This window comes from Herpailurus yagouaroundi, unplaced genomic scaffold, assembly GCF_014898765.1.
Source record: "Herpailurus yagouaroundi ecotype Mexico unplaced genomic scaffold, PumYag 142, whole genome shotgun sequence".
NCBI lineage: Eukaryota > Metazoa > Chordata > Mammalia > Carnivora > Felidae > Herpailurus > Herpailurus yagouaroundi.
Genome location: NW_024412397.1, coordinates 38,043,305 through 38,068,291, shown reverse-complemented (window position 1 = coordinate 38,068,291; position 24,987 = coordinate 38,043,305). Strand labels below are relative to the sequence as shown.

The following is a 24,987-nucleotide window of genomic DNA, read 5'->3' as shown; positions in this document are numbered from 1 at the left end:
CAGAGGCAGCTCAGGCCCAGAGGCCCCAGGGTCTGGTTCCACTGTCCTCCCTAGAGAAATATGGGAGTGGGCTCGGAGAGGCCCAGGAGTGCTTCCGTGTCTCATAGGAAGGGGAAACAAACCCTGCTGTTCCAGAGCAGGCTTCGGTCAGAGGGGCAGCAGCCGGTACCAGGACAAAGGCCCTTTTGGAGGAGGTGTCAGTGTTCACACCCCACACCCCAGAAATGGGGCCTGGGCTGGTGTTTTCGCCAGCTAAGGCAGCTATAACAAAACGCCACAGGCTGGGCGGCTTAGGCAACAGACATGTATCTCAGTTCTGGAGGCTGGGAAGAGGCTGGCCCAGTGCAACAGGGCGATTCCTCAGCTCTGTCTTCTCCAGTCCCAATTCTGGACCTCCTCCATGCATTCTGATCAAAAAGAAGGACTAATCTGCTCTAAAGTGGGAGTCACCAGGAATAACCAGGAATAGCCCAGCCCTGTTGTCAGGATTCATTGTAGAGCTTTAAATGTGTTATAAGACAGTTTACAACGTTGAAGCAAAATCCAGGGATGTACATGGGTTAAGTTAAAAGCACAATTTTATATTTTCTCGTCAAACAAGTTGACTTGAGGCAACAACTGAAGTATAATTTAATTCAACAGGAAACATCCCACTTGGAGGGAAAACAGAAAACCAAAAAAAAAAAAAAACAAAAAAACACAAAACCTTAAATTAAAGCCAAACATTCTTTCCAAGGCACAGCACTGACATTTCCAGATTGACAAGCACAATGAGTTTGTTTCCATGAAACAAAATCATGAGTCCAGAGTTTGCCTTTGAAACAGCTCTCCACATCATCTCCATTTCTCAAGGCTCAGGGAACGATGCTCGTGGCCTTCCTCAGGGCCAGGTAGCCAGTGACGACATCAGATGGCAGCCTCCGGATATAGGAAAACTCTTCAATGGTGCTGAACCGCAGCTTGCTCTGGGGGTCAGTGTAGTTGGCCTGGGTGGAAAACAGGCACAGGGAAAGGCGGTAAATTGTTGTTAGTGCTGAACATTTTAAGTTCAAGCTTAAAGTTTTTTTCTATTGTACTTAAAGTAAAATATCTTCATTTTGCCTTCCTCTGTCACCATGAACGCTAAACTGCTCACTTTGGCAAAGACTGGTTAATCTTCCCAGACTGGAGAAATAATTCAGGGTATGGACGAAGGGAAGAGGAGTGACCACATCAGACACTACGATTCTTCTGGTTGGTGTCACAAAGGCTAGAAGAAACAGGTCCAAAGTGGAATTCATGAGGATCATCCCTCCCTGGTCCCTGCCTTCAAACCCCCCCTGCTTTGGGGCTCCTGGGTAGGTCAGTCGGTTAAGTGTCTGACTCTTGATTTGGGCTCATGTCATGATCTCACGGTTCGTGAGACTGAGTCCCGCATCAGCCTCTGTACTGATGGTGTGGAGCCTGCTTGGGATTCTCTTTCTCTCTTTCTCTCTCTCTCTCCCCCCGACCCCTGCTTCAAACAGATGTTCTAGCTCCATCCCCCAAGGCAGGGACCAGGGGCTTGCCGTGCACACTCACCCCTCCCTGTCACACCACGCCTGCCCCATGTGCACTCCACTCCTGCTCCTCCACACCGTCCCCGTGCCACTCCTGTGGCTCCCTGGGCTACACCGCAGAGCTGGAGGGGCCGCCCACACCCACCCTCCCACTGGAAGGGACCACCGCCCTACAACTGCAACCAGAGCCATCTTCACAACTTGGGCTTCTGACCATGTCATTCATTCCTCAGCAGATCTCTCAGTAGCTGCTCTCTTTCCTCAGGACAAAGGGCCACATCCTCAAGCACTGCTCCTCAGAGCCGGCAAGCCCTCCTGGGCCCTCGTTCCCAAGCCTCTTCGGCAGCCACACGTCCCCACTCTGGTTCCAACTGCTCTGGCTCTCAGGCCCTCCCTGCATTCATGCCCCATTCGCCCTTTCCTGAGGAGGGGCCCCCAACTGGGCCACTTTACTCCCTAATTGCCTGCTTGTCCTTCAGGACTCGGCCCCCAGTTAAAAGCTTAAAAGCTTCAGGGAAGCTTTATCTGCTCCCCCACTCTCCCCACATCTGTCTCTCACTCTTACACTTATTATCTGCATAACTCTTTGACTAAGGTCTAGGCTGAGACGCTCCATGAGGCAGGAACCCTGTGCTTTGCTTATCACCGCATCTCTGCCCCTAGTGCAATACGGAGTGCACGGTGGGCCTTCAGGTGGTGTTTGCACAGCGAGTGATGACTGAATGAATGAACGAACAAATGGACTATCAGGATGATCACAGAAAACAGAACTCACTTCCCACTGACATATCAAAATTATCTTTTAGTGTGTTTTCCCCACATGCAAAGTGGAGAAAATAAATTCACTGACTGTATTACCTCAAGTCATGTGGCTTCTACAGATTTTGAAACAAAACATGAGGATGAGTCATTTGGAACTCCTTGAAAAAATTATAAAAGATGCCATTAAAGTCTAGACAGATAACGTCCAGTTACTCGAGTGTGGACTGTCTGCTCAGCGCAGATCAGCTCTGTGTGGCCCCCAGACATGCGGCAGTGCTGTTATTTCAGGGGAGAGGGAAGGCTGAAGCAGGAAGCTGAAGGGAGTCAGTGGTAGGTTTCTTACACTCTATAAAAAGTCCTCAATTCAGCCACAGGGGTCTCCCGAAGCTATTTAACATCCAATGTGTCAGGAAAATGAGATTATTCCTAAAGATTCATTAAAGCTCTCCATAAAATAAAACTTCAATCCTTTGGCTTAATCTAGATCTTACTTTCTGTACCACATTTCCTGTAATGACAGTAATATCAAGGAAGGCTTAAGGAGAGAGAGAGCAACAAGTCCCCTTTGAGGGCTCCTGGCCACGCAGCGGCCGGACGAACTGGCTGGCAGGGGAGGCTCTACCGCAGTTCCAAGCAGGGGTGCAGGCCTGTGCGTCTGGCTTTGATCATCTGGCCTCCGTATATGAACCAGCTCTGGCCTGGCTCCACTTCTGTGGCTGCCTCACTCCTACCACCACACTGTGCTGAGCCGGCCCGCCCAAGTTCAGACCTCGGTGCCAAGAAGGCTGAGGAATAAATAACGCAGAATACAGAGATACTCTGGCACCGACAGAAAGATTACCAACAAAAGCTCGCACAGACCGGACCTGACCTAGTATTCTGAGCAGAAGGGAGGAGGCCAAGTGACACCCCAGAGGTGAACAAGGGAAAAGCTGCACTCCTCCAGTCTGCCCTCCTCGGATTCCACGCCTTGAGCCTGAATACAACAATGACCGCCTTCCCGTGGGGCACCAGTAAAGACCTGTAAGGCTCCCCTGGCTGCAAGGTGACCGGCAGTGTTCACTGCTCACCCAGAACCACTGTACTTCCCATCGCTTTGTAACGAGGGCTAAACACAGGTGTGACCCTGCACACCTCCCTGCCTGCCCACGCCCAGCGGACAGGTGTGGCAGTGTTAACATGAGCTGGGCTTCATTTTTAATTATGTAACTTTAATTAAAAAAATTTTTTTTTTCCAATGTTTATTTTTGAGAGACAGAGAGGGGCAGAGTGTGAGTAGGGAAGGGGCAGAGAGAGAGAGAGAGAGAGAGAGAGAGAGAGAGAGAGACAGAATTCAAAGCAGGCTCCAGGCTTTGAGCTGTCAGCACAGAGCCCGACATGGGGCTTGAACCCATGAACCGTGAGATCATGACCTGGGCCGAAGTCGGACGCCCAACCGACTGAGCCACCCAGGCGCCCCTATGTAACTTTAATTTACATAAGCAACAAATGGACATATTCAGAGGAAAGGGAAGAGAAGGGAAAAGGAAAAGAAAGGGAAGGAAGAAAACATTATGAATAAGACTAAAGTCCTCTTTTCCAACCCTCTACCATCCAAAAACCCTTGCCTTTCCCCAAGGAAACCACTGTAAGTGGGCATGCTTCCAGACCTTGTTTGTATATACCCTTACACATATATACAAACACACCAGAGAAATTACCCAGTATATTGTTGTGAGTGGGTGTTAGTTTCTGCATAAGTGGTACAATGCTGCTTCTACTACTTTGCACCCTCAGTAAACGATACAACTTGGAAGTTTATCCATGTTATTGCATACACGTCGGCCTCACAGGACAGTATGAAAACACCCCCAACCCCACACCCCTGTTGACTGACCTTGATTTTGTTTCCAATATTTTGCTCACCATCACATTTTCTCATAATCACTTCTGCATGAAGCTCCTTGTGCACACTGCTTCCCTAGAAGGCAGACTGCTGGGTCCCAGGCTTTAGCTTTTCTGCCTCAATAGGTATTGCCAAATGTCTTCCAAATAACCCAGACCAAAGTATTCCCACCTCAAAAGGGCCATGTGTGAGGATATCCACTTCTCTATGTTGACGTTTATAACCAAATGTTTTCATTTCTTTTTTTTCTTTTTTTAATTTACATCCAAGTTATTTAGCATATAGTGCAACAATGATTTCAGGAGTAGATTCCTCAATGCCCCTCACCCATTTAGCCCACCCCCCCCACACACAACCCCTTCAGTAACCCTGTTTGTTCTCCATATTTAAGAGTCTCTTATGTCTTGTCCCTCTCCGTTTTTATTTTTGCTTCCCTTCCCTTATGTTCATCTGTTTTGTCTCTCAAAGTCCTCATGAGTGAAGTCATATGATTTTTGTCTTTCTCTGACTAATTTCGCTTAGCATAATACCCTCTAGTTCCATCCACGTAGTTGCAAATGGCAAGATTTCATTCTTTTTGATTGTCGAGTAATACTCCATTGTAGATATATATACCACATCTTCTTTATCCATTCATCCATCGATGGATATTTGGGCTCTTTCCGTACTTTGGCTATTGTTGATAGCACTGCTATAAACATTGGGGTGCATATGTCCCTTCGAAACAGCACACCTGTATCCCTTGGATAAATACCTAGTAGTGCAATTGCTGGGTCGTAGGGTAGTTCTATTTTTAATTTTTTGAGGAACCTCCATACTGTTTTCCAGAGTGGCTGCACCAGTTTGCATTCCCACCAGCAGGGCAAAGGAGATCCCCTTCCTCCGCATCCTCGCCAACATCTGTTGTTGCCTGAGTCGTTAATGTTAGCCATTCTGACAGGTGTGAGGTGGTATCTCATTGTGGTTTTGATTTGTATTTCCCTGATGATGAGCATTTTTTCATGTGTCGGTTGGCCATCTGGATGTCTTCTTTGGAGAAGTGTCTATTCATGTCTTTTGCCCATTTCTTCAAAGGATTATTTGCTTTTTGGGTGTTGAGTTTGATAAGTTCTTTATAGATTTTGGATACTAACCCTTCACCTGATATGTTGTTTGCAAATATCTTCTCCCACTCCATCAGCTGCCTTTTAGTTTTGCTGATTGTTTCCTTCGCTGTGCAGAAGCTTTTTATTTTGATGAGGTCCCAATAGTTCATTTTTGCTTTTGTTTCCCTTGCCTCTGGAGAAAATATTTTCATTTCTTCCCTACTGATGATTTTTTTTTTAAGTTTATTTATTTTGAGAGAGACAGAAACAGTGCGAGTAGGGAGGAGCAGAGAGACAGAGGGGGAGAGAGAGAATCCCAAGCAGACCCTTGCTGTCAGCACAGAGCCCAACGTGGGGCTTGAACTCACAAAACCATGAGATCATGACCTCAGCTAAAACTAAGACTAGGACACTTGCCTGCCTGAGCTACCCAGGCACCCCTCTTTTCTACTGAGGAGGCTTTTCCCTTATTATCAGTGAGACTGAATATCTACTTACTGGTCATCTGCATTTCTTCCTTGTAACTGTATTCATATCCTTTTAGCCAGCCCTTCTATGGGATTGTCTTTGAATGATTTGGTAGAGTTCTTTGTATATTCAAATTTTCTTAATTGTTACATACAGTGCAGCAAGAAGTTTTAGGTTAGGTATGACATGACAAGTCCTTGTCCATTACACAAAGGGACCTGGAACAGTGCTTCTCAAAACGATTCTCATGCCTCCTGATGTGTGCAAACCAGTGCAGTAGCCCATGAGCTGCCTAGTGGTGAGGATAAAGCTACCTGCCCATAAACCCTAGCTTCTCCAAGGAGAAATGTCCATTTGGAACCGTAAGAGAATAACTGCTGCCAGACCAGCTCTCCTGCTCTGACCAACTATTAAAAAAAATGGGTCAAATACATAAGGTGACTATTTTCAGGCAGGAGACAAATCAGCGTAGGACTACAACATTGCTCACAAGTTGAACTCCCCTCCAAGGTTAGAAGGGGATATGTACTCTGAATGGAGGGCAAAAGAATCCACCACACACACACACACACACATACACACACACACACACACATACGCATGTGCACGCACACACACGCTGTGTTACAGCACTTCTACTCTCCCTGTTGTTTTTTTGTGATCACTGTTTAAGGGTCTATGTTAGAAAGTTTGTAGTGCACCGAGGAGTGTGTGCTTTCCGGAGGAAAAGCTATAATACACAACTGATTCAGAAAGTATAACTAATATTATTTTCAAAAATGTAAAAAAACCTCAAATCTTCCCCAGTGTAAAATGTAGCCCATTAGTTCAGTCAGTTTGTTACAGATGTTTGGAGTCCTACATTTTTATAAAAATGTAAAGCATTTAAATGATGTCTATGAGTTTTGAAAAGTGAAGTGTGCCTCATTATTTCTACAGTTATGAGAAAAGGCCCATCTTCCAAACATAAGAGTGGTGAAAAGGATGGGGAAGCGGGGCTGAAGGAGATGAGGTTCTCTGAGGTTCCCAAATTCAGCAAGTTGCCCAAGTCTTACTTGTCCAACAACGTTGCTGGTGTTGGAACTGTGTTCCCCAGAAGCACTTTAGGGGTCACAGAAGTGGGGAGGACAGAGGACCAGATCCACATGGGACCACACTGGGTCAGTGGGCTCCCAGGGATTCTGTCAGAGATTTCACTTGGAAAAGCGATGCATAAAATGTTTCCAATGCTTACAAATAAGTTTGAAAATCACTGCCTTTACCATAGTGTGTCTTTAGTCTTTGGAGAAGTTTAAATTTGTTTTTTAGAGTACGATCATTTCTAAGATGCGAGAAATTTTTTAAACTTCAGCAGTTAAAAAAGAAATTATTGTTTCATTCATGTTATCTCATATATTAATGAGAAAAGGAAGGGGAAGTGAAACTCGTGTCTCCCACCTTCTGGAGCAATCTTCCCTCCAGCCTGCCCACACGGATGCCCCAGGCTGCAGCCACTCTAAGATAAGCCTGCGAGTGCTTCAGCACAAACCCATTACCTATTCAAAGTATGCAGGCTCCAGGCAGGGTCAGGGCTGGTCGGTATCAACACTGTCTAAATAGTATTGTGAAATCTCCTCTTCAACTCAGTGCTAGGAGACAGAGATGTAATTATACTCACAAGAAGACCTGAAACATCAGAATACTTCTTAGCTGGTTTGAAGGATGGAGGAGCATCAATACTGAAGTCTATGGGAGGAAAAAAAGAAAAAAGAAAAGGAAAGAAGATAACTAGGCTGGCTTTAAAATATTCAGATCCCTTTCCTTTTCTCTCCTAAAATGCTGTTGGATAATATTTCTGAAATTAATATTCTGCGATCAAGTGCTCCCAAAACTCTCCAGGGGGATAATGCATTACGTCACAGACCAAGTGCAGGCTCTGGATGCAGCCCTGCCCTGTCCCCAGGGAGCCTGTGCTCCAGCAGAACCACCGGAAGAGCTCATCTGCCCACAAGCCACTCTCACTGTCAGAGGCTACATGGGCTGAGGGCGATGCCAAACAACCCCCTAATTGGGTCTGCGCACCCGGACACCGGAATGTCCACACCCGGACTGCTGACTAATTCACTTGTCACCCATCTGAGTCACCCCCGTGAAAGATGTGCCATGGGGCAGGACGCAGACAGAGATTTGACCTCTACTTTCCGATGAAGTTGAACAGAACTTACAACAGTGCTTTACACAGATTGGAAAATACTGCAGCATAAAGCATTTACTCTGAAAAACAACAGCCCAGAAAGCAAAACAGAGTTAGCCTCTAAGCTAGTTGTTAGAAACCCTCCTAAATCTTGGGCAGCCTTGGAAAATACATTTTAAGGGGAGACTCTTGAGTAAGAAGTTTGCCTGACAGAAACGCCAGTACGACCATATCAGGACCTATTCCTCCAGACGGAAATGTTAACGGTGACACCAAAAACCACACACGCGTGACGACACAAACAGGTTCAACACAGATACAGTTATGAGGAAATACGTACAGTATCTCCCTATAGTGAGGCAACTATAGAATTCTTAGGCTAAAAGTCGTTTCCTACATTAATGAGGACACAGACAAATCATGTAGGTTTGCTAGAAGTTGCTAGTCTGAACATTATAAACACATGAAAGGCTCCAGACAGCTCACAGTTAGGGTCGTTCAGTTGCCACGGCAATGCCCTTTCCGAAGCGAGGATCTGTTTCAGGTTCTTCCAGGTTCTGTTCTTCTTGCCAGCTACCGCGCCACCGTGGCCAGAGTGCTTGAGTTAAAGACGTGGATCAGAAGAAACAAAACTCAGTGGAGGCTACCATTTCAGAATCTGAATCATGCTCATTCATAACTGTAACACAGCCCTCATTCTGTCAGCTCTCTTGTGCCCCAAGGGCTGTTTTTTTAATTTTTAAGTATGACACTGTACACTTTAATCGTACTTATAAAAACACAACTTTTGGATTATCAAAATCCAGGAGTTAGTTGGTGATAGAATAGAAATAAAAGGTGGTTTGTTTGTTTTAACATGCTTATAGAAAATCACATCCTTTGTTAGGACTAACTTTATAGAATTCACTCATGAATTTCCCATTACTTTAAAAGAAATGCATTACAAAATTAGATTTAAACTCATGACTACATCTCTAAACTCCCTTCTGAGGGCAGGTCACTGCCTCATAAATTACTGGAGATCCTGGAAAACCCAAGTAAGCCTCCCATCATGGCATGGCAAACCTTCTGGAAATTTCTTTTTTGTTGTCATTCTATAAAAATGACAAAGTAAAATGGAAAAGAATAACAAAGTCTGTTGCAGGCACTGGTAATATTGTATTTTCAAAACTAATTAATGAAAAACTTCTAATGATGTAATATGAGTCTCTGTAATAATATAACTATTATATCCTTTAAGAATGAAAAGAAGAGTAGCCTATTTCTACTTTAGAGCAACATAAGTTAGATTTACTTATGCTAAGGAGGAGCACTCCTCCTTCAGTTAATTATTTTAAGCCTCACCTAAAACTTCTGTAAAACCAATGAAAAGGGATGGTGAAGAATCATGGAAATGACCCACCCTCAAAGTAGTATCTTTAACCAGTTCCACAAAAGACACCCAAATCCTTGGGAACCAGCACACTGGGAGATCAATGGGAAGGGCCCTCCTTCTGCCTCCACCCGTCTCCTTACCACAAAGTTTGGATCCTTAAATGGCAATGGCTTGGCAGCTTTTTCCACAGGTCCTGTACTATAATCAGAGGGCACCATTTTATTCTCACTCATGGCTTCCATGCTGATACCCTTAAAATATAATAAGGATAGTCTGAGGTCAGGTTCTTCTAGGTGAGTTCCCTAACTCAGCTCCCAGCAAGACACAAGATGATACCACAGGACATGTGAAGAAAGTGTCCCAGAGCCCTAGCAGGTGGCCTGCACCAGAGAAGGCCATTCCAGACTGGGAGCAGCCCCTGTTGTGCAGAAGCCACAGCAGAGACAGCCAGGACCCCAGTTCCCGGTTCCCTCAATGTGCCAAGCATTAGAGATGGTGTCCTACCTGAGCCAGCTCATTTAACTCGGACAACTGCTCTCATCCCCAGTTTCCGGAAGAGAAAATAGAGGCTCAGGAGTATGGCTTCAAGGCCACACAGTGATTGCCTCTGGATTCAAACCTGCTGATCTTTCTTGTCAAACTGTGTCTCAAAACATTGAGACAAAAAACGCTCCAGCCCTTGGTAAGGGTGTCGTCAGCCAGAAAACCCAGGCTACAGCTCTTATGCTTAAGGGGAGCAGCAGGATAGAGGCATTCGGAGGAAGGAACAGAGAGAGGGAGAGGAGGCTGAATGTCCACAGGTCAGCTGGCTAGAGCCAGAGCATCCTGACAAGCAGGCTAAATACTTTAAAACAAAAAACATTTTATTTTTATTTTTTAATGTTTATTGATTTTTGAGAGGGAGAAAGAGAGCTGTCAGCTATGTGCTGACAGCAGACAGCAGCGATGCAGGACTTGAACCCACAAACTGTAAGACCATGACCTGAGCCGAAACCCAGAGTCTGACGCCTAACCAACTGGGTTACCCAGGCATCCCAAACAAAAAACCTTTTGAGTCAACCATCACCTAGAAAAAAAACAAGCCAAACTAAGAACCAGTTCTGATTTTTAATGTGATTTCCAGACTACCATATTGGTTTTTTTTTTAATGATACATAATTTACATACAATGAAATGCACAGATCTTAAGTGTAGGTTTCAGGAGTTTTGCCAAATATTTACACTTGTTTCATCTATGTCCCTATCGAGATACAGAACATTTGTATCATCCCAGAAAGTTCCCTCAGGCCTCTTCCTAGTCAATACCTTCCACCCTCAGGTGGTATCTCCCAGAGATGGGATCTGACAGCGGGTACTCTTGTGTTGGCTTCCTCAGTTCAGCACAGAGCATTTGAGACCTGCAGTGTTGCTGCAGAGGTCAGTAATCTGTTTCCCTGTATTTGTGGCCACTCAGCAGAGGAACGCCACCACAGTTTGTTTATCTACTCTCTGCTGATGAACATTTGGGGCAGTTTTAGTCTTTGGCTATTATAAATAACGCTGCTGTGAACATTCTGTACCAACCTTTGTGCAGACCTGTGTTTTCACTTCTCCTGGGTAAATACCTAGGAGCAGAATGGTTGGGTAATAGGGAGACTGCCAACTCATTTTCCTAAATGGCTGCCCTCTTTTACACTCCCAGCAGCAGTGTAGGAGAGTGCTGGTTGTGTGTGTGTGTAAATTCCATCACCACTGCCCCCACCCCCGCAGGGACATCCATGTGGGGGCCACGGGGCCACTCGCTCTGCTGCAGTGGTTCTCTGAACAGTCTCCTCTCAAAGACCATCCCAGACTCTCTGCCAAGGTCTCTGCATGTGGGCCTGTGCTCCTCCTCTGTCCATACCACCTCTTTTGTCAGGCATGCCCCTCAACTCAGTCCCCCTTCACGATCTTTCCTAACTCTTCTCTATTCCAGAGCCCAGCTCGATGTCAACTCTGTAGGAGCTAAGAGGCCTCCAACTTCTCAACCTTTTCCCACCATCCGTAGCCACAAATGTTCTATCTCTTCTCTCTCCCTCCCTGTCCCATGAGTCCTTCCCTCGGCCCTCAGCCTGTATCTGCACCGTCCTCAGCTCTCGGCCTGAGGACGGGCCCTGTGGTGCACACCTTGCCCACTCCCTTCTCTCCAGCACAGTCAGTGACACACTCTTAAATGCAAGCCTTATGTGAGTCCGCAATTTACAGCGGGCCAGTGGGCCCCAGTGACCTTCAGATTAGAAACACACCCTGGCCTCCTCTCCTGCCTCAGCGTTCACTCCCCCATCTTCCTGTATTTTTGTATTTTCTGGTACAAAATCCATTGAGTCATTTTCTATATGGCACAAACAGTTTCCAATTTTCCCGTGCTCATTTGTGCTTTACTAAGATTATTTTCATTGGGATTACTCCATGTCAGTTTTAATTTTGTAACAAAGATTAGATTTAGCATTTTGTACATAACTTTTATTGCCCTTCTACTTTTTCCTTCATGGTCATGACATTTCTGCCAGGTACGTGTATCCTAGGAGACCCAATGTGATGAGGAAAATTTGATTTTCCCATCACATTTAATCAATAATCAATGTTACCTTGTATAGGTTTAGCCAGTTGTCAATGTTATTTTGTGTTGACTATTTGTAAGACTAATATCTATTATAAATTAGATAAATGATGGATAGTTCATGTTTATGTCTTAGTCGATGAAAAAACAGCAGCTTTATGAAACAGGGAACAACAGACCAGAAGAAGGAGAGACCAAGAGACAGGTGAGCAGATGAGAGACGAGACTCAGAGAGTGAGAAGGCAGAGCAGGGACACACCCTGCCTGCTTCACTGTATGGCTCAGTCTTCCGTCCCCTGCATCTAACCCAGTGCCTGGCACAGAGTAGGTTCCAAATAACAGCTAACTGATTACCTAGTTGGCTAGAGTTAAGAAACAAGACAGCACAGAGTAACTCAGTGCCAGCATCCATATCTTAAGATGCACATGCTCAGGAGTTTATTGTAAGGAATCCTCTCTGGGGGGAATGCAGTGGCCGAACACAAGGAAACACAGGAAGGATGACTCAGAAATGTCAGGGCCAGCTTACCTATGGGGCATGGGGAACCGGGTGGAAAGGACAAGGAGATGGGAAGGGCAGACAGGAGTAAAACTTCTCTGAGTACAGCTTTGTGTAGAGTTTTGACCTTCTGAACCATGTTAAAGTTTCACATACTAAAAACAAAAAGTAATAATAATAGTAATAAAACCAACAAGGATGGGCAGCAGGTAGGGAAAATGGACTACAAACGAAAACAAATCAACCTAACTGTATTTTGAATGACAAACATAACCACACTGAAGGGGAGGAAGGGAGAGAGAATTCCAGTGACCTCTGAACACGATATTTTAGCAATATAACCTAAGGCTAAAGGCAAACATGACCATAAACAATTGGTAGGTTTTTTTCTCACAAGGTTACAGCTTAAGAATTCCGAAACTACTATATACGTATTCTAAGAAGGAGGAGATGAGGAATGACGGAAGGCTAGAATGAAGCCTGTGCTACGGGGCTGAAATCAGAGGTTAGCAATGTGGACTCATGGTTTTAACACAGCATAGATCGAGAAAGAGATACAGAGAGGAAGGGGGAAGAACACACACATACACAAACACACCAATAGTTGCTAACTCTCCCCACTGAGAGGGCTGGAAAACAACAGGCACACCTGTGTTCAGATCCTGGTTTTTGAAAGTTATTCTCCTAGAACTACTGATCCTTAAAAAAATAGCTGGTTGTAGGGCTGGGGCAGAAAAGTACAAGATGAGCCTGTGGTTCGAGAAAAGTAAGAAAAGAGCTGTATCAGTTTGCTAGGGCTGCCATAACAAAATGCCACAGATTGGGTGGGTTAAACAACAGAAATTTATTTCCTCACAGTCTGGAAACTACAAGTCCAGGGCAAGATGTCTGCAGGATTCTCCTGAGGCTGCGCTCCTTGGCTTGTAGATGGCTGTCTTCTTGCTGTGTCCTCACATGGCCTTTCCTCTGTACACTCCCCTCCTTGGTGTCTCTTCCTCCCATAGGGACAATGGTCGTAAGGGATTAGGCCTAGCTCCACCTTTATGACTTCATTTAACCTTAGTTACCTCTGTGATGTCCCTATCTCCAAATACAGTTACATTCTGAGGTGTACTAGGGTTAGGACTCCCTATAAATCTTGAAGGGAGGGGCACCTGAGTGGCTCAGTCAGTTAAGCATCTGACTTTTGATTTCAAAGAAGGTCATGATCTCACAGTTTTGTGAGTTCAAACCCCACATCGGGCTCTGCACTGACAGTACAGAGCCTACTTGAGACTATCCTCCTCTCTCTACCCCTCTCCTGCTTGTGCTGTCTCTGTCGCTCTCTCTTGCAAAAAAAAAAAAAAAAAAAAAATCTTAAAGGGACATAAATTCAGTCCATAACAGCACTCAAAAACTGATGGGGGTATATTAAAGGACACAGAAGCCAATTTGAAGAGGTCCCCACTAGCTAAGGACACTTTGAGCAAAAAAACAAATAACACTGATCTAGAATATATAAAGAATTGTTATCACTCAACAACAAAAAGACAATTCCATTTTAAAATGGGTCAAGGATTTCAATAAACATTTCTTTGAAGAAGATCTACAAATGGTCAACATCATTGGTGATTAGGGAAATGTAAATCAAAACCACAATGAGATACTGCTTCACACTCACATGGCAACATACAGGATGGCCACAATCAAAGACATAATGTGCTGGCGAGGATGTGGAGACACCGTAACCCTCATATGCTGCTTATGAGAATGTAAAAGGGTATGGCCACTTTGAAACATAGTTTGGTATTTCCTCAAAATGGTGAAGAGGATTATCCTACGACCCAGTAATTCAACTATTAAGTGTATACCCAAGAGAATTAAAAAAAAAAATATGTCTGTGCAAAAACGTGCATGTTCATAGAAGCATTTTTCATAATAGCCAAGAAGTGCAAACAACCTACCTGTCCATCAATGGAGTGTTATTCAACCATAGAAGGGAATGAAGTACTGATATATCCTACACCACGGATAAGCCTTGAAAATATTATGGTGACTGAAAGAAACACACACAAAAGGCTGCATATCGTATGATTCCATTTACGTGAAGGGATTAAGATCAGAGATGGTCAGGGGCTGGGAGGATGGGGGAATGGGGAGAGACAGCTAAGAGGAAGAGGGTTTCTTTTCAGGGTCATGGAAATATTCTAAAATTAGATGGTGGCACAACTCAGTGAATATCCTATAAAACACTGATGAGTACACTTAAGAGGGTGACTTTTATGGTATGTGGATTATAACTCAATAAAGCAGTTAACAAATAAACATGGATGAATGAGTAAAGCTAGTCTCAAAAAAAAAAAAAAAAGCTAGTCTCGAAGTATCTCCCCACGGGATACCTTAATACAAACAGTGGAGAAACCCTGCAGACACCATCTGACTAAGTGCTCCAAGCTAACACTGTCAGTAACAGAACATGTGGCCATCGTGTGCCAGGATGTGATGCACTGAGAAGGGGACAGTGTCACTTCTGTACTCCTGCCAAAAATGTATTACGCATATCTAATCACGAGGAAATATCAGACAAGCCCAAACTGAGGAATATGCTATAAAATAAGTGACCAGTACGCATCAACAGTGTCAGGTCGTGAAAGATAAAGACCGAAGAACTGCTCTACATAAAAGGAGGCTAACAACATATGACAACTAAACACAATGTGTGATCCTAGACTGGACCCTGGACCAGATCAAAGACAAGCGTACGTTCTATGTATTGGTGTCAGTGTTGCTTCATTGTGAATGCCCTAAATTGGATGGCTGTGCTATTGTTATGTGTCGGAGAATGCCTTTGGTTTTAGGACATCCACACTGAAATATTTAGAGCAGTAAAACAAAACAAAACAAAACAAAACAAAACAAAACAAAACAAAACAAAACAGGGGTACCTGGGTGGCTCAGTCGGTTACACATCCAACTCTTGATTTCAGCTCAGGTCATTATCTCACAACTCGTGAGTTTGAGCCCTGCATGGGGCTCTGCACTGACAGCTCAGAGTCTGCTTGGAATTTTCTCTTTCCCTCTCTCTCCGCACTTCCCCCACTTGCACTGCTCAAGCGCACACACTCTCTCTCTCTCAAAATAAATGAATAAATATTAAAAATAATAATAATAAATAAAATTTTTAAAAGTACAGTGGCCAAGAGAGATCTCTCCCCTGGGGTACAGCCAGCTGCTAACCTGACGGCGAATGAGCCAGGGGCTCCACGGACCTCGAGAGGAAGCTATAGCTGGCATGCAGGTCAGGAAGAGCGACAGTCACCTGCTCTTTCAAAAGGCAAAGGAGGAAGCCTAGCCCACTGGCTGGAAGACACATGAGATGAACAGGTCTAAGAAAACCCACTGCTGTCAGAAGAAGCAAAGGGGTACTTTTCCCAAGAAGCTTAGAACCAGGGTGGCTACGGGACTACTCCATGAGGAGCAGGCTGATGGGCATGGACTTTCAGGAGGCTGGGCCTACAGGAAGGCCTAAAGTACGTGAGAGACAGGAAAACAGCCCCAAGAACCAGGGAGCATCACATCAAAACAGAAAAGCATACTGTTGGGGTTTTTCATTAAGAAAATGACTACTTATGTAATGTCTCCACCTGGGAGAGAATAAACAAACGGAGCTGCTAAAGCAGCAAGGAGAGATCCCAGAGGGACATGGAAAAGCAGGCCCCAAGCCCCCCCACCAATGATTACAGAACCATCCACAGAACACGCTCAGCTGGCAGCCACCAGCCTCAAGTTATAGCCTTAAGGCTTTCCTCCCCTGCAGGAACTGCAGAAAGATGGCATCTCTCCCTTTCTCTGCATGCCTCTTTCCTGATTCCTAGTGGAATCAGGTGCTGTGTGCACAGTGAAATCCTGGGAAGGAATACGGGGCGCTCTTCCCAGGCCCCAGGGAGAAACGGGAACGCTGGCGGGCAGAGAGGCCTCGCTGAGATTGGGGAGGCCACCGAGAAAAGCAGGTACCTCAGCAAGTGTGTGCGGGTGGGAAGGTCTGGGAGCTCTGCCAGGGGAGCGGAGGCACCGTCAGACAGGTGCATCTGCTTGGGGGGGGGGGGGAAGGTTGGGCGAGACGGCCAGAAGTCTGCATCGCCGCCGTTCCAGGCGGCACCACAGAGAAGGGGCAACAAGGGAACGGAGGTGCAGTGCTCAGGCCCTGATTTTCAAAGCGGACCCCACCTGCTCATTTGGTCCCTCCATCCTCTGTCCTTCCCTTGTCAGCAGGGCCAGTGAGGAGCCAGGCTGAGGAAGGCGCAGAGAAAGGAAGCCATCCCAGCGAGACCCGAGCCACATGGCTCCAGAGCTGCCTCCTGCCTGGCAAACTCATGGCTCTCCTCCCTCTCACACCAGACTCCAAGAGAACACCCCCACTCCGGGCCCACAACTGGGTGTTCTGCCCTTCTCTCCTCCCTCACCCCAGCCTCCCCGGGACTGCGCCCTCATTCTTCCCTCCCCAGGGCTTCAGCCATGCCCAGAGCCTGGTGCCTATTAGTGACGCGATCAGAGGGAGCGGCCTGCAGTCAAAGGGAGGATCAAGCCTGTGAGGCTGGAACACAATCAAATAACATTTTGAGTGATGTGCAGTTTCCACATTACTAAACCACGTTAACACCAAGAGACTTCATGAGATGAACCGTCCCATCCCTGAGACATGAACACCCTACGAAGAAGAAAGAAGTAATGCTTAGCACTCAGGGCTGCCCCTCTGTGCAGCTCGAGAAGAGCTGACCTAAGGCCCAGGGAGGAGATACCTGGCCGTACCAAGGCAGCACAGGCCTGCAGCCCGTAAGGCCTCTGCTCGCCCAATAACAGCTACATCTCTCTGGAGGGCAGCCTGCATAACTGACCCAGACTTCAGGATAACGTGGTCACAAAGAAGAGAGACAAATGCCCTTTGTCGTATCACTGAAAACCCAAATCCTCAGCTACATCCATCTAACAGTATTTTAGAATCAAATCGCTGAGCCTAAACCAAAACTATAGCATTGTGGTAGGGTTACTGAAAATAGTTCAAGTGTGAGAAGCAAGCTAACTATTCAATCAAGTCGATTAAATAAGAGCACTCAATCCCTTGAGAAGTCTGTCAACACAGAGAGATTCATGAAATAACGCTAAGTGAAAGCAGGGTCCACAATGTCATACATCAAGGACAATGATGAAAAACTGTATCTCCACGTAGAAAACACAAGCTGTCGGGGAAGAAGTGGGTGACTTTTTATGTCCACTTTAAAAACAGAAAAAAGGAACTTCTAAATCTAACATTATCATGATTTTCTTTTAAAGTCGGGGTAGAATGATTACTTTTTGGACGAACAAATCAGTCTAGCATTCTCTGGTGCCTCCAATTACAGAAGAGTCTATGATCAACTGCACTCTGCATAATAATAACCTTCTCAAGGAGCAACTGCTGCTGCTTAACATATTTAGTTAGATGTTGTGTTCACTGCTTAACCATCACATATCAGTCTATTGTGTAACACTCAGGCGACAGGACAATTAGGTTTCTCTGTAGATTCTAACAACATCAATATGCATCTGGAAAGTCTACAATGCCGTATACTGATCTAATCAACCCCCCCAAAAGCATTTCTATGTACCATGGATTTGGTTCTATCAAATATTTAATTCTATCTTCCAAGGTAGAAGAGTGATAAGAGTGATATCAAGAGAGGCAGTCAAGAAAAGAGAATGTGGACTCTGGACAATCCACCTGGGTTCCAATCCTGAATACTGTGTGTAGTTTGTGTGATCTCGGGAAAGTTACTCAATCTCTCTCTCTCTCTCTCTCTATGATCCTGTCTTTTTATCTGGAGAATAACAATTCACAAGGTTTATTTTAAGAATTAAATGAGGTAGGGGACCTGGCTGGCTCAGGCAGTGGAGCATGCGACTCTTGACCTTGGGGTAGGAAGTTCAAGCCCCAAGTTAGGTGTACAGATAATTTAAAAAACAAAATCTTAAAAAAAATAATAATAATTAGGGGCGCTGGGTGGCTCATTCGGTTAAGCGTCCGACTCCTGATTTCAGCTTAGGTCATGATCTCGAGGTTTGTGGGTTGGAGCACTGCATCGAGCTCTACACTAACAGTGTAGAGCCTGCTTGGAATTCTCTCTCCCTCTCTCTCCCTCTCTCCCTCTCTCTCTCTCTCTCTCTCTCTCTCTCTCTCTCTCCCCCCCTCCCCAACTCGTGCTTGCTCTCTCTCAAAATAAATAAACTTAAATAATAATAATAATAATAATTAAATAAGATAGTACTTAGAAAGTGCTTAGCACACATTGCCTGGGATACAGTAAATCTTAATAGATACTAATTATTATTTATAATGATTTCTTTCACTTTAGCAAGTGTATCTGTTCGCCAACCTAAATTAACACTAATCATTTCAATGTATCATAACCAGAGTGAAAGGGAAATAGCACTTTCCAGATTATGTCATTATTGATCAACACCCGTATTTTACACAGAAAATACAAATCCAGTTGTACAATTTGCACAATTTAGCAAGCACGAACAGTAATTTCTGCTGAATTAAAGATTCACTTTGATGAAATAATGAAATTATTTTAGTACTATTAAACTATTTAATACTATTTCCTAGGACTGACATAAAGGAATTTCTATAAATGCTTTGCTGAGAATATCAAAAATATCCTTGGGACACTTGGGTAGGTTAAGTGTCCAACTTTGGCTCAGATCATGATCTCACAGTTCACAAGTTCAAGCCCCACAGCAGGTTCTGTGCTGACAGCTCAGAGCCTAGAGCCTGCTTTGGATTCTCTCTCCCTCTCTCTCTGCCCCTCCCCCCCCCCACACACATTCTGTCTCTGTCTCTGTCTCTGTCTCTTTCAAAAAATAAAAATAAACAAAAACATTAAAACATATTCTGTTCAACTCCTGAAGACTTCCAAACATAAAGCCCTTTAAATTTCATCTATGTACACAATTCTACTTGAGAAACAGCATGCACATTCTAGAAAGTAAAACCCACCTTAAGAATCCACAATATCAAGTTATTTTAACCAATTTCAAAAAGCATTCTAATGTCGTATATAAATGTCCCTTGTAAATTTTTAAATCCCATGAAAGTTTTACAGGCACTGCTTTTTTGTAAGAAACAAAATAGCTGAAACTATTGAATTTAGGAAATTTAGATACTGAAAGATCTGTAAAGTCCATTTTAACTCAAGAAATACAATTGTTTATATAAAGAGCACTCATTTCCACTGATAAAACCTTAAGCAATCTGATATGTGTGCACAGCTCCAGCCCTTGAAGGCCCTCCCCATTCAGACCCACCACCCCTCAGAATCCACCTCAAATCCCTCTGCCTCCCCACCTTTCCTTCTGTGACTACCGTCCCTGCATGAGTCCTCATCTTCCTGTCTCTTACCACCTGGGCACCAATACCATAGAATACCTATAACCAACTTTGGCACATGGTTAGATATTACTGTATTTTCCTAATTGTTTCATAAATGTGACAGGTAGAATTGTTAAGAAGGCCCTTCAGATTCCTGGCTTCTAGTGTTCATACCCCTTCTACCAGTTATTCAAGCAAACGCTAATATAGGTACCACTGTGAAGGGGTTTTGCAGATATAATTTAGGTCTCAAGTCAGCCGACCTCACACAAAGGAGACTATCCAGGTGGGCCTGCCCTAATCATATATATCCTTCAATCTGGGTTCAGAGCTCAGTGTCAAGAGAAGTCAGAAACATCTGTATGTGACAGGGATTGGATGCAAGAGATTCTCCACAGCCGGCTTTGAAGATGGACGAGGCTGTGTGGCAAGGAATGAGACCAGCCCGGTCAACCCTTTGATTTCAGCTTTGTGATACCCTGAGCAGAAAACCAAACGTCAGTCACATCGTACTAGGACTTCTGACCTACAACGAGATACCTGTACACAGCCACCAGAATGGCTAAAATTAAAGATGGATGATGCCAAGTATTGTTGAGAGCATAGAACAACTGGAACTCTCATTCTTTACTGGCAAGAATACAGAATAGTGCAACTACTTTGGGAAATGCCGTTTAACAGTTTCTGAGGTAAATGTGTGTCTAAATAGTGGATCCAGCAATTCCACTATTATCCATTTACCTAAGAGAAATGAAAACCTGTATTTGCACAGACTTCTATAGGAATGTTCAGAGCAGCTTATCCATAAAAGCCAATCAAATGTAAACTCAAATGTCCATCAGTTGTGGTATGTTTACACAATGGACCAGATACCTTGATACAGATAATATGAATGAATGAATGACTCTTGAAAACTTTCACAGGGAAACTTAAACACAAAACAGTATGTTCTATATGATTCCATTTATATTCTGTTCAAAAAGCAAAGTCAATCTATGGTGAGAAATATCAGAACACTGGTTACCTGTGGCAGGGAGGGTATTGACTAGAGAGGGTCGGTCACTGTGGAATTTTCAGGGGCTCTTGGAAATTCCCTTGATCTGGCCACATAGATATATACATATATAAAAAGTCATTGATCTGTACTCTCAAGATTTGTGCATTTTACTGCATGTCAGTCCTATCTCAATAAAGTATTTAAAAAGGGCAGGGGGGAAGACTACCCATTACAACTACAAAATGCAATGGGCACTTAACATCTCTAGAAAGTCGCTCTTGGTTCTTGGTGAATGATGCCACGCTATGTGCTGTAGAGGACAAAGGAACACACTCTATCTTTTCCCTCTTATTGCTTTAAATAAAAAAGCAGAAGCTAAGAAAAATACTAATCTAACCAAAATACTAATCTAACCAAAACACTCCTCTGCAGAAAATCCTTTGCTGGAATTGTGGAACCCAGATTACCCAGATACCGTGAAACCTGTGCCAGGCACTGTGCTCAGGGCTTTCCGACCATGACCTCATTGAATCCTTTGAACAACTCCATTGGGAAAGACCAAACCCACTTTGGGACGAAGAAACAGAGTCAACAAAGTACTTTTCTGAGGATGAAGGAAGCCATTCTTGGTATTCCTACATGTAGGGCATTCGGGCGCTCTGCACCTCACAGACACTCGATAAACGTCCAAAGAAAGGACGAAGGTGAGACACGTTGACTGAAAGAGCAAAGTCCTGAATCTCCATCTAAATGCGACCTCGACGAAGGAACGATCATGCTACTAAGTCGGTATTAACCCCACCCTCCTGCTCTCAAGGAAAACGCAATGCAGTTGGTGCTTGAACCAAATCCCACTTGTCCACACTAGGGAAAAAAATGTTTCATTTGCACCGCAAATGAGATCCGCATCCACCGGAGGCAAGACAGCAAGGTCCCGCACCTTCGCCGGGCCATCAGCGCCTGGCCGCCTGCGCCCTCGCTCGGCCCCGCCCTGCGCACGCGCCTTCGCTCCGCCCCGCACGGCCCCGCGCACGCGCAAGCTAGGCGAGCCACAGCATACCTGCGTAAAGCTGGCGCCAGCCACTTTTTTCTTCTTACTGGCGCTGTAACCCCCAGCGCTGCTGCCGTGGGAAGGACTAGCTGGCCTCTTCTTGCTGTTCCGGGCTATCCCCGGAGTGGAAGTGGTGGCTACAATTGGAATTTGAGCCGCCATCCCTACCGAGTCTTCCTCCACCCCCACCCCCCACCTTCTCTGTGTGGGCTTTGGAACTTCCGGCTCGCTGTTACTTCCGCCTTCATGTGTGAAAATCTGGCCTGGATTCCCAGCGCGTTCGCGGACTTCTTTCGGCCAAATCTAAAAGGCGGAGGTCGGAGCAGTCCCTTCCGTGGGGGCTGGATGGTGTCAGCAGGCGGTGTGCTGCTACTCAGGCGCTCTGAACCGGGGCACGTGCTTGTAAATCCGCAGTGACTGAGGAACAGAAGATCTCCATCTTTTTTCAAACACTGGGTTCTATTAATAACCGTGTTGCCTTTTCTCACGTTGTCAGAAGAATAATTAATAATTGATAATAATAATAACAATATCTGAGAGTAGCGGTAGGGTTGGTCTGAGTGGACTGAACAGACTGAACAGTGGTGCTGGCATTCCCCTTGGTCTCTGCCTTCTCGTGTGGAAGAAATTTGTGTATATTCACTGGGTGTCCAAATGGACTGGAAGGGTAGAGTGGTTTTTAACCTTTTAGGACCCCCAGATCCCTTTGAGAATGTAAGTCCCTTCCCTACCCCCACCAAATGTGTACAGGTGTAGACAGAATTTTACGTGTGGATTTCAGGGAATTCACGGATCTGCTAAAACCTAATTATGAATTTCAATCCCCTCTCCCCGTTATTTGCCATATACTATATGGGTTGTAAGGAGTTGGTTAAACCATGTCTTTTTTGGTTCCTACTAGAATGTAAATTCTATAAGGTGAAGGCTAGTTATCTTTTATTCACTTACCTTTCCTGGGTCATACTGCCTTGCAAGTCGTTGGTACAAATTTTGTTTTTAATGAAGTAATTCATAAATGAACAAATGCCCTGCAGTAACTAGTTGAAGCTACCGTGTTCTAAAACAGGAAATGTACATGTATGAATCTGGGTATTTGAAGGAAATAGGCTGCAGAACAAGGTAGATTTAAGAGAGAACAGTTAGGGAAACTAGCTATAATGTTACTGACATCTTTTCTCCTTCGGAGAAAGGAATGCCCTCCTGGTGTTAAAATTTTTTCTCCCGTGCCCCAGTTGCTACCCTATTGTCATCTAAATCTAGTCTTTCTTATTCTTTATCTCAGTGACTGACCCCTCCAACCAGTCACCAAAGCCAGAAACTAGGTGTTGACCCAAAGCCCCTCTCTCTACTGTCCCACCCCCTCAGCTCACTTCTTTCCTTTACTCCTACCCTGATGACTCCATCCCCCTTCATCTGGGTCCCTGCAACGGCCTCCTGATGGAAGTTTGGGCTTCCATCTTTTCCTAATCCTCCCTGACTCCAAGCCTTCCTTCACACCAGCTGCCAGAATGGGCTATCTGAATCATAACTCTAATCATGCCATTGCTTTCTTGTATTCTTCAAGGCCCTTTTACCTTCAGGAGGAAATCCAAAGAATTTTTTACCTTGGTATATAACTGGGCTCTGCCCCCCTTCTCTTGCTTAGTTCCAAACACTTAATTCCCTGTGCTCCATCCAGGGACTAACTCTATTTCCTAAACTGAAGGTTGTTCTAACTCATCATGCTTTCGCTTTCATTTCTTCCTCTCCTAGGAATGCTTAGCTCCTTGCCTCCGTTCAGATGCTACTTCCAGCAAAAAGCTTTCTGCCATCTAGTGCACCCTCCTTCCCCTCCTCCTCCCCTTTTCTCACCCCTGCGCACCCTTCTCTGAGGGCTTTGACCACTGCAGGCTCTGTTGGGCTCCTTTGTATAATCCCTTGGTAAATGTTTATTGAGTTCAAATACCAATCTGTACTTTTAAGGAGTCAGGCAAGTGGATGCACCGCCATCTGTCTTCCCGTGGTGAATTAGGTCCTGATCTTGGCTGAGCCCTTCTTCCTGAAACCCTTCCCTGGGGATCTGGAACACACCATCCTTTTATTTTCCTCTTTCTTAACCACTTGTTCTCTCTCTTACAGTTATCATCCTCTACCAAATGGTTTCTAGTCCTACCACCAGTTTTTCCCAGTGCAGGTCATATAGTGCTATTCCCCCAGCAGATACATATATTTAAAGTTTTCCAGGTGATTCTAATAATGAGCCACGATCTCCCTGCTCGCTCCTGAGACACTCAGTGTTCTTGATGCTTGGTCAAAGTCTCTCTGTCCTCCTCAGTCTGGACTTACCCCAGCCCTTTCTCCAACTCATCAAGCCTCAGGTACCATCCAAATATAGACCACTTTCAGCTTTGCTTCTTCTACGTAGATCTTTCTCCAAAGATGCATAGCCAGATATAAAATTCCCCACCCATGGGGCGCCTGGGTGGCGCAGTCGGTTAAGCGTCCGACTTCAGCCAGGTCACGATCTCTTGCTCCGTGAGTTCGAGCCCCGCGTCGGGCTCTGGGCTGATGGCTCAGAGCCTGGAGCCTGTTTCCGATTCTGTGTCTCCCTCTCTCTCTGCCCCTCCTCCGTTCATGCTCTGTCTCTCTCTGTCCCCAAAATAAATAAACGTTGAAAAAAAAAATTCCCCACCCAGATATAAACTCAAGATGCTTACAGGATCTCACACTCAATATAGCAAAAACAGAATTTATCATCCTCCTTGATCCTCTAAAATATGTTCTTCTTCAGTCTTTCCTATCAGTAAATGCCACATTATCTACCAGTTGTTCAAACCAAAAACCAGGTAGCCACCTTTGACTCCTCTCCTTCATCCACCTTCACACCATAACCCTACACCAACCACCATCTCTCTCTCAGACTCCCACATCATCTTATTTGTCTCCCTGCTTCCACCTTTGGTCCCTCCAAACCAGTCACCATTTGGGGTTCCAGGTGTCTCTTTGACAATACAGATGTGCATCTTTAGATCACACCCTCTACTTGAATCCCTTCAGTGGCTTCTTATGTTTCATACAATGAAGTCCAGTGTCCATAACATGGTTTCAGAGTCCTTCAGAGACCCTGCCCATCCATGTCTCCAGCCTTGCCTCTTGCCCAGGTCTCCACATTTCCATTCAGTTTTCCCTTCTGTCCATTAAAACTGACCA

At 44.9% G+C, this 24,987-nt stretch overlaps 1 protein-coding gene across 2 annotated transcripts; it reads right to left on the bottom strand.

The window, feature by feature from the left end:
- Positions 1–482: 482 nt before the first annotated feature.
- Positions 483–22,024, bottom strand: INO80C (INO80 complex subunit C). Of its 2 annotated transcripts, none has more exons than XM_040479061.1 (5): positions 21,808–22,024; positions 9,427–9,537; positions 8,398–8,509; positions 7,396–7,463; positions 483–986 (listed from the first exon to the last, which is right to left on the bottom strand). In XM_040479061.1, exons 1-5 carry the CDS (start codon positions 21,958–21,960, stop codon positions 855–857), a joined length of 576 nt encoding a protein of 191 aa, XP_040334995.1. In that variant the 5' UTR covers positions 21,961–22,024; the 3' UTR covers positions 483–854. The 2 variants fall into 2 exon arrangements, with proteins under 2 accessions (XP_040334995.1, XP_040334996.1); XM_040479062.1 differs by lacking the exon at positions 21,808–22,024 and adding an exon at positions 13,220–13,470.
- Between the last annotated feature and the right edge of the window lie 2,963 nt (positions 22,025–24,987).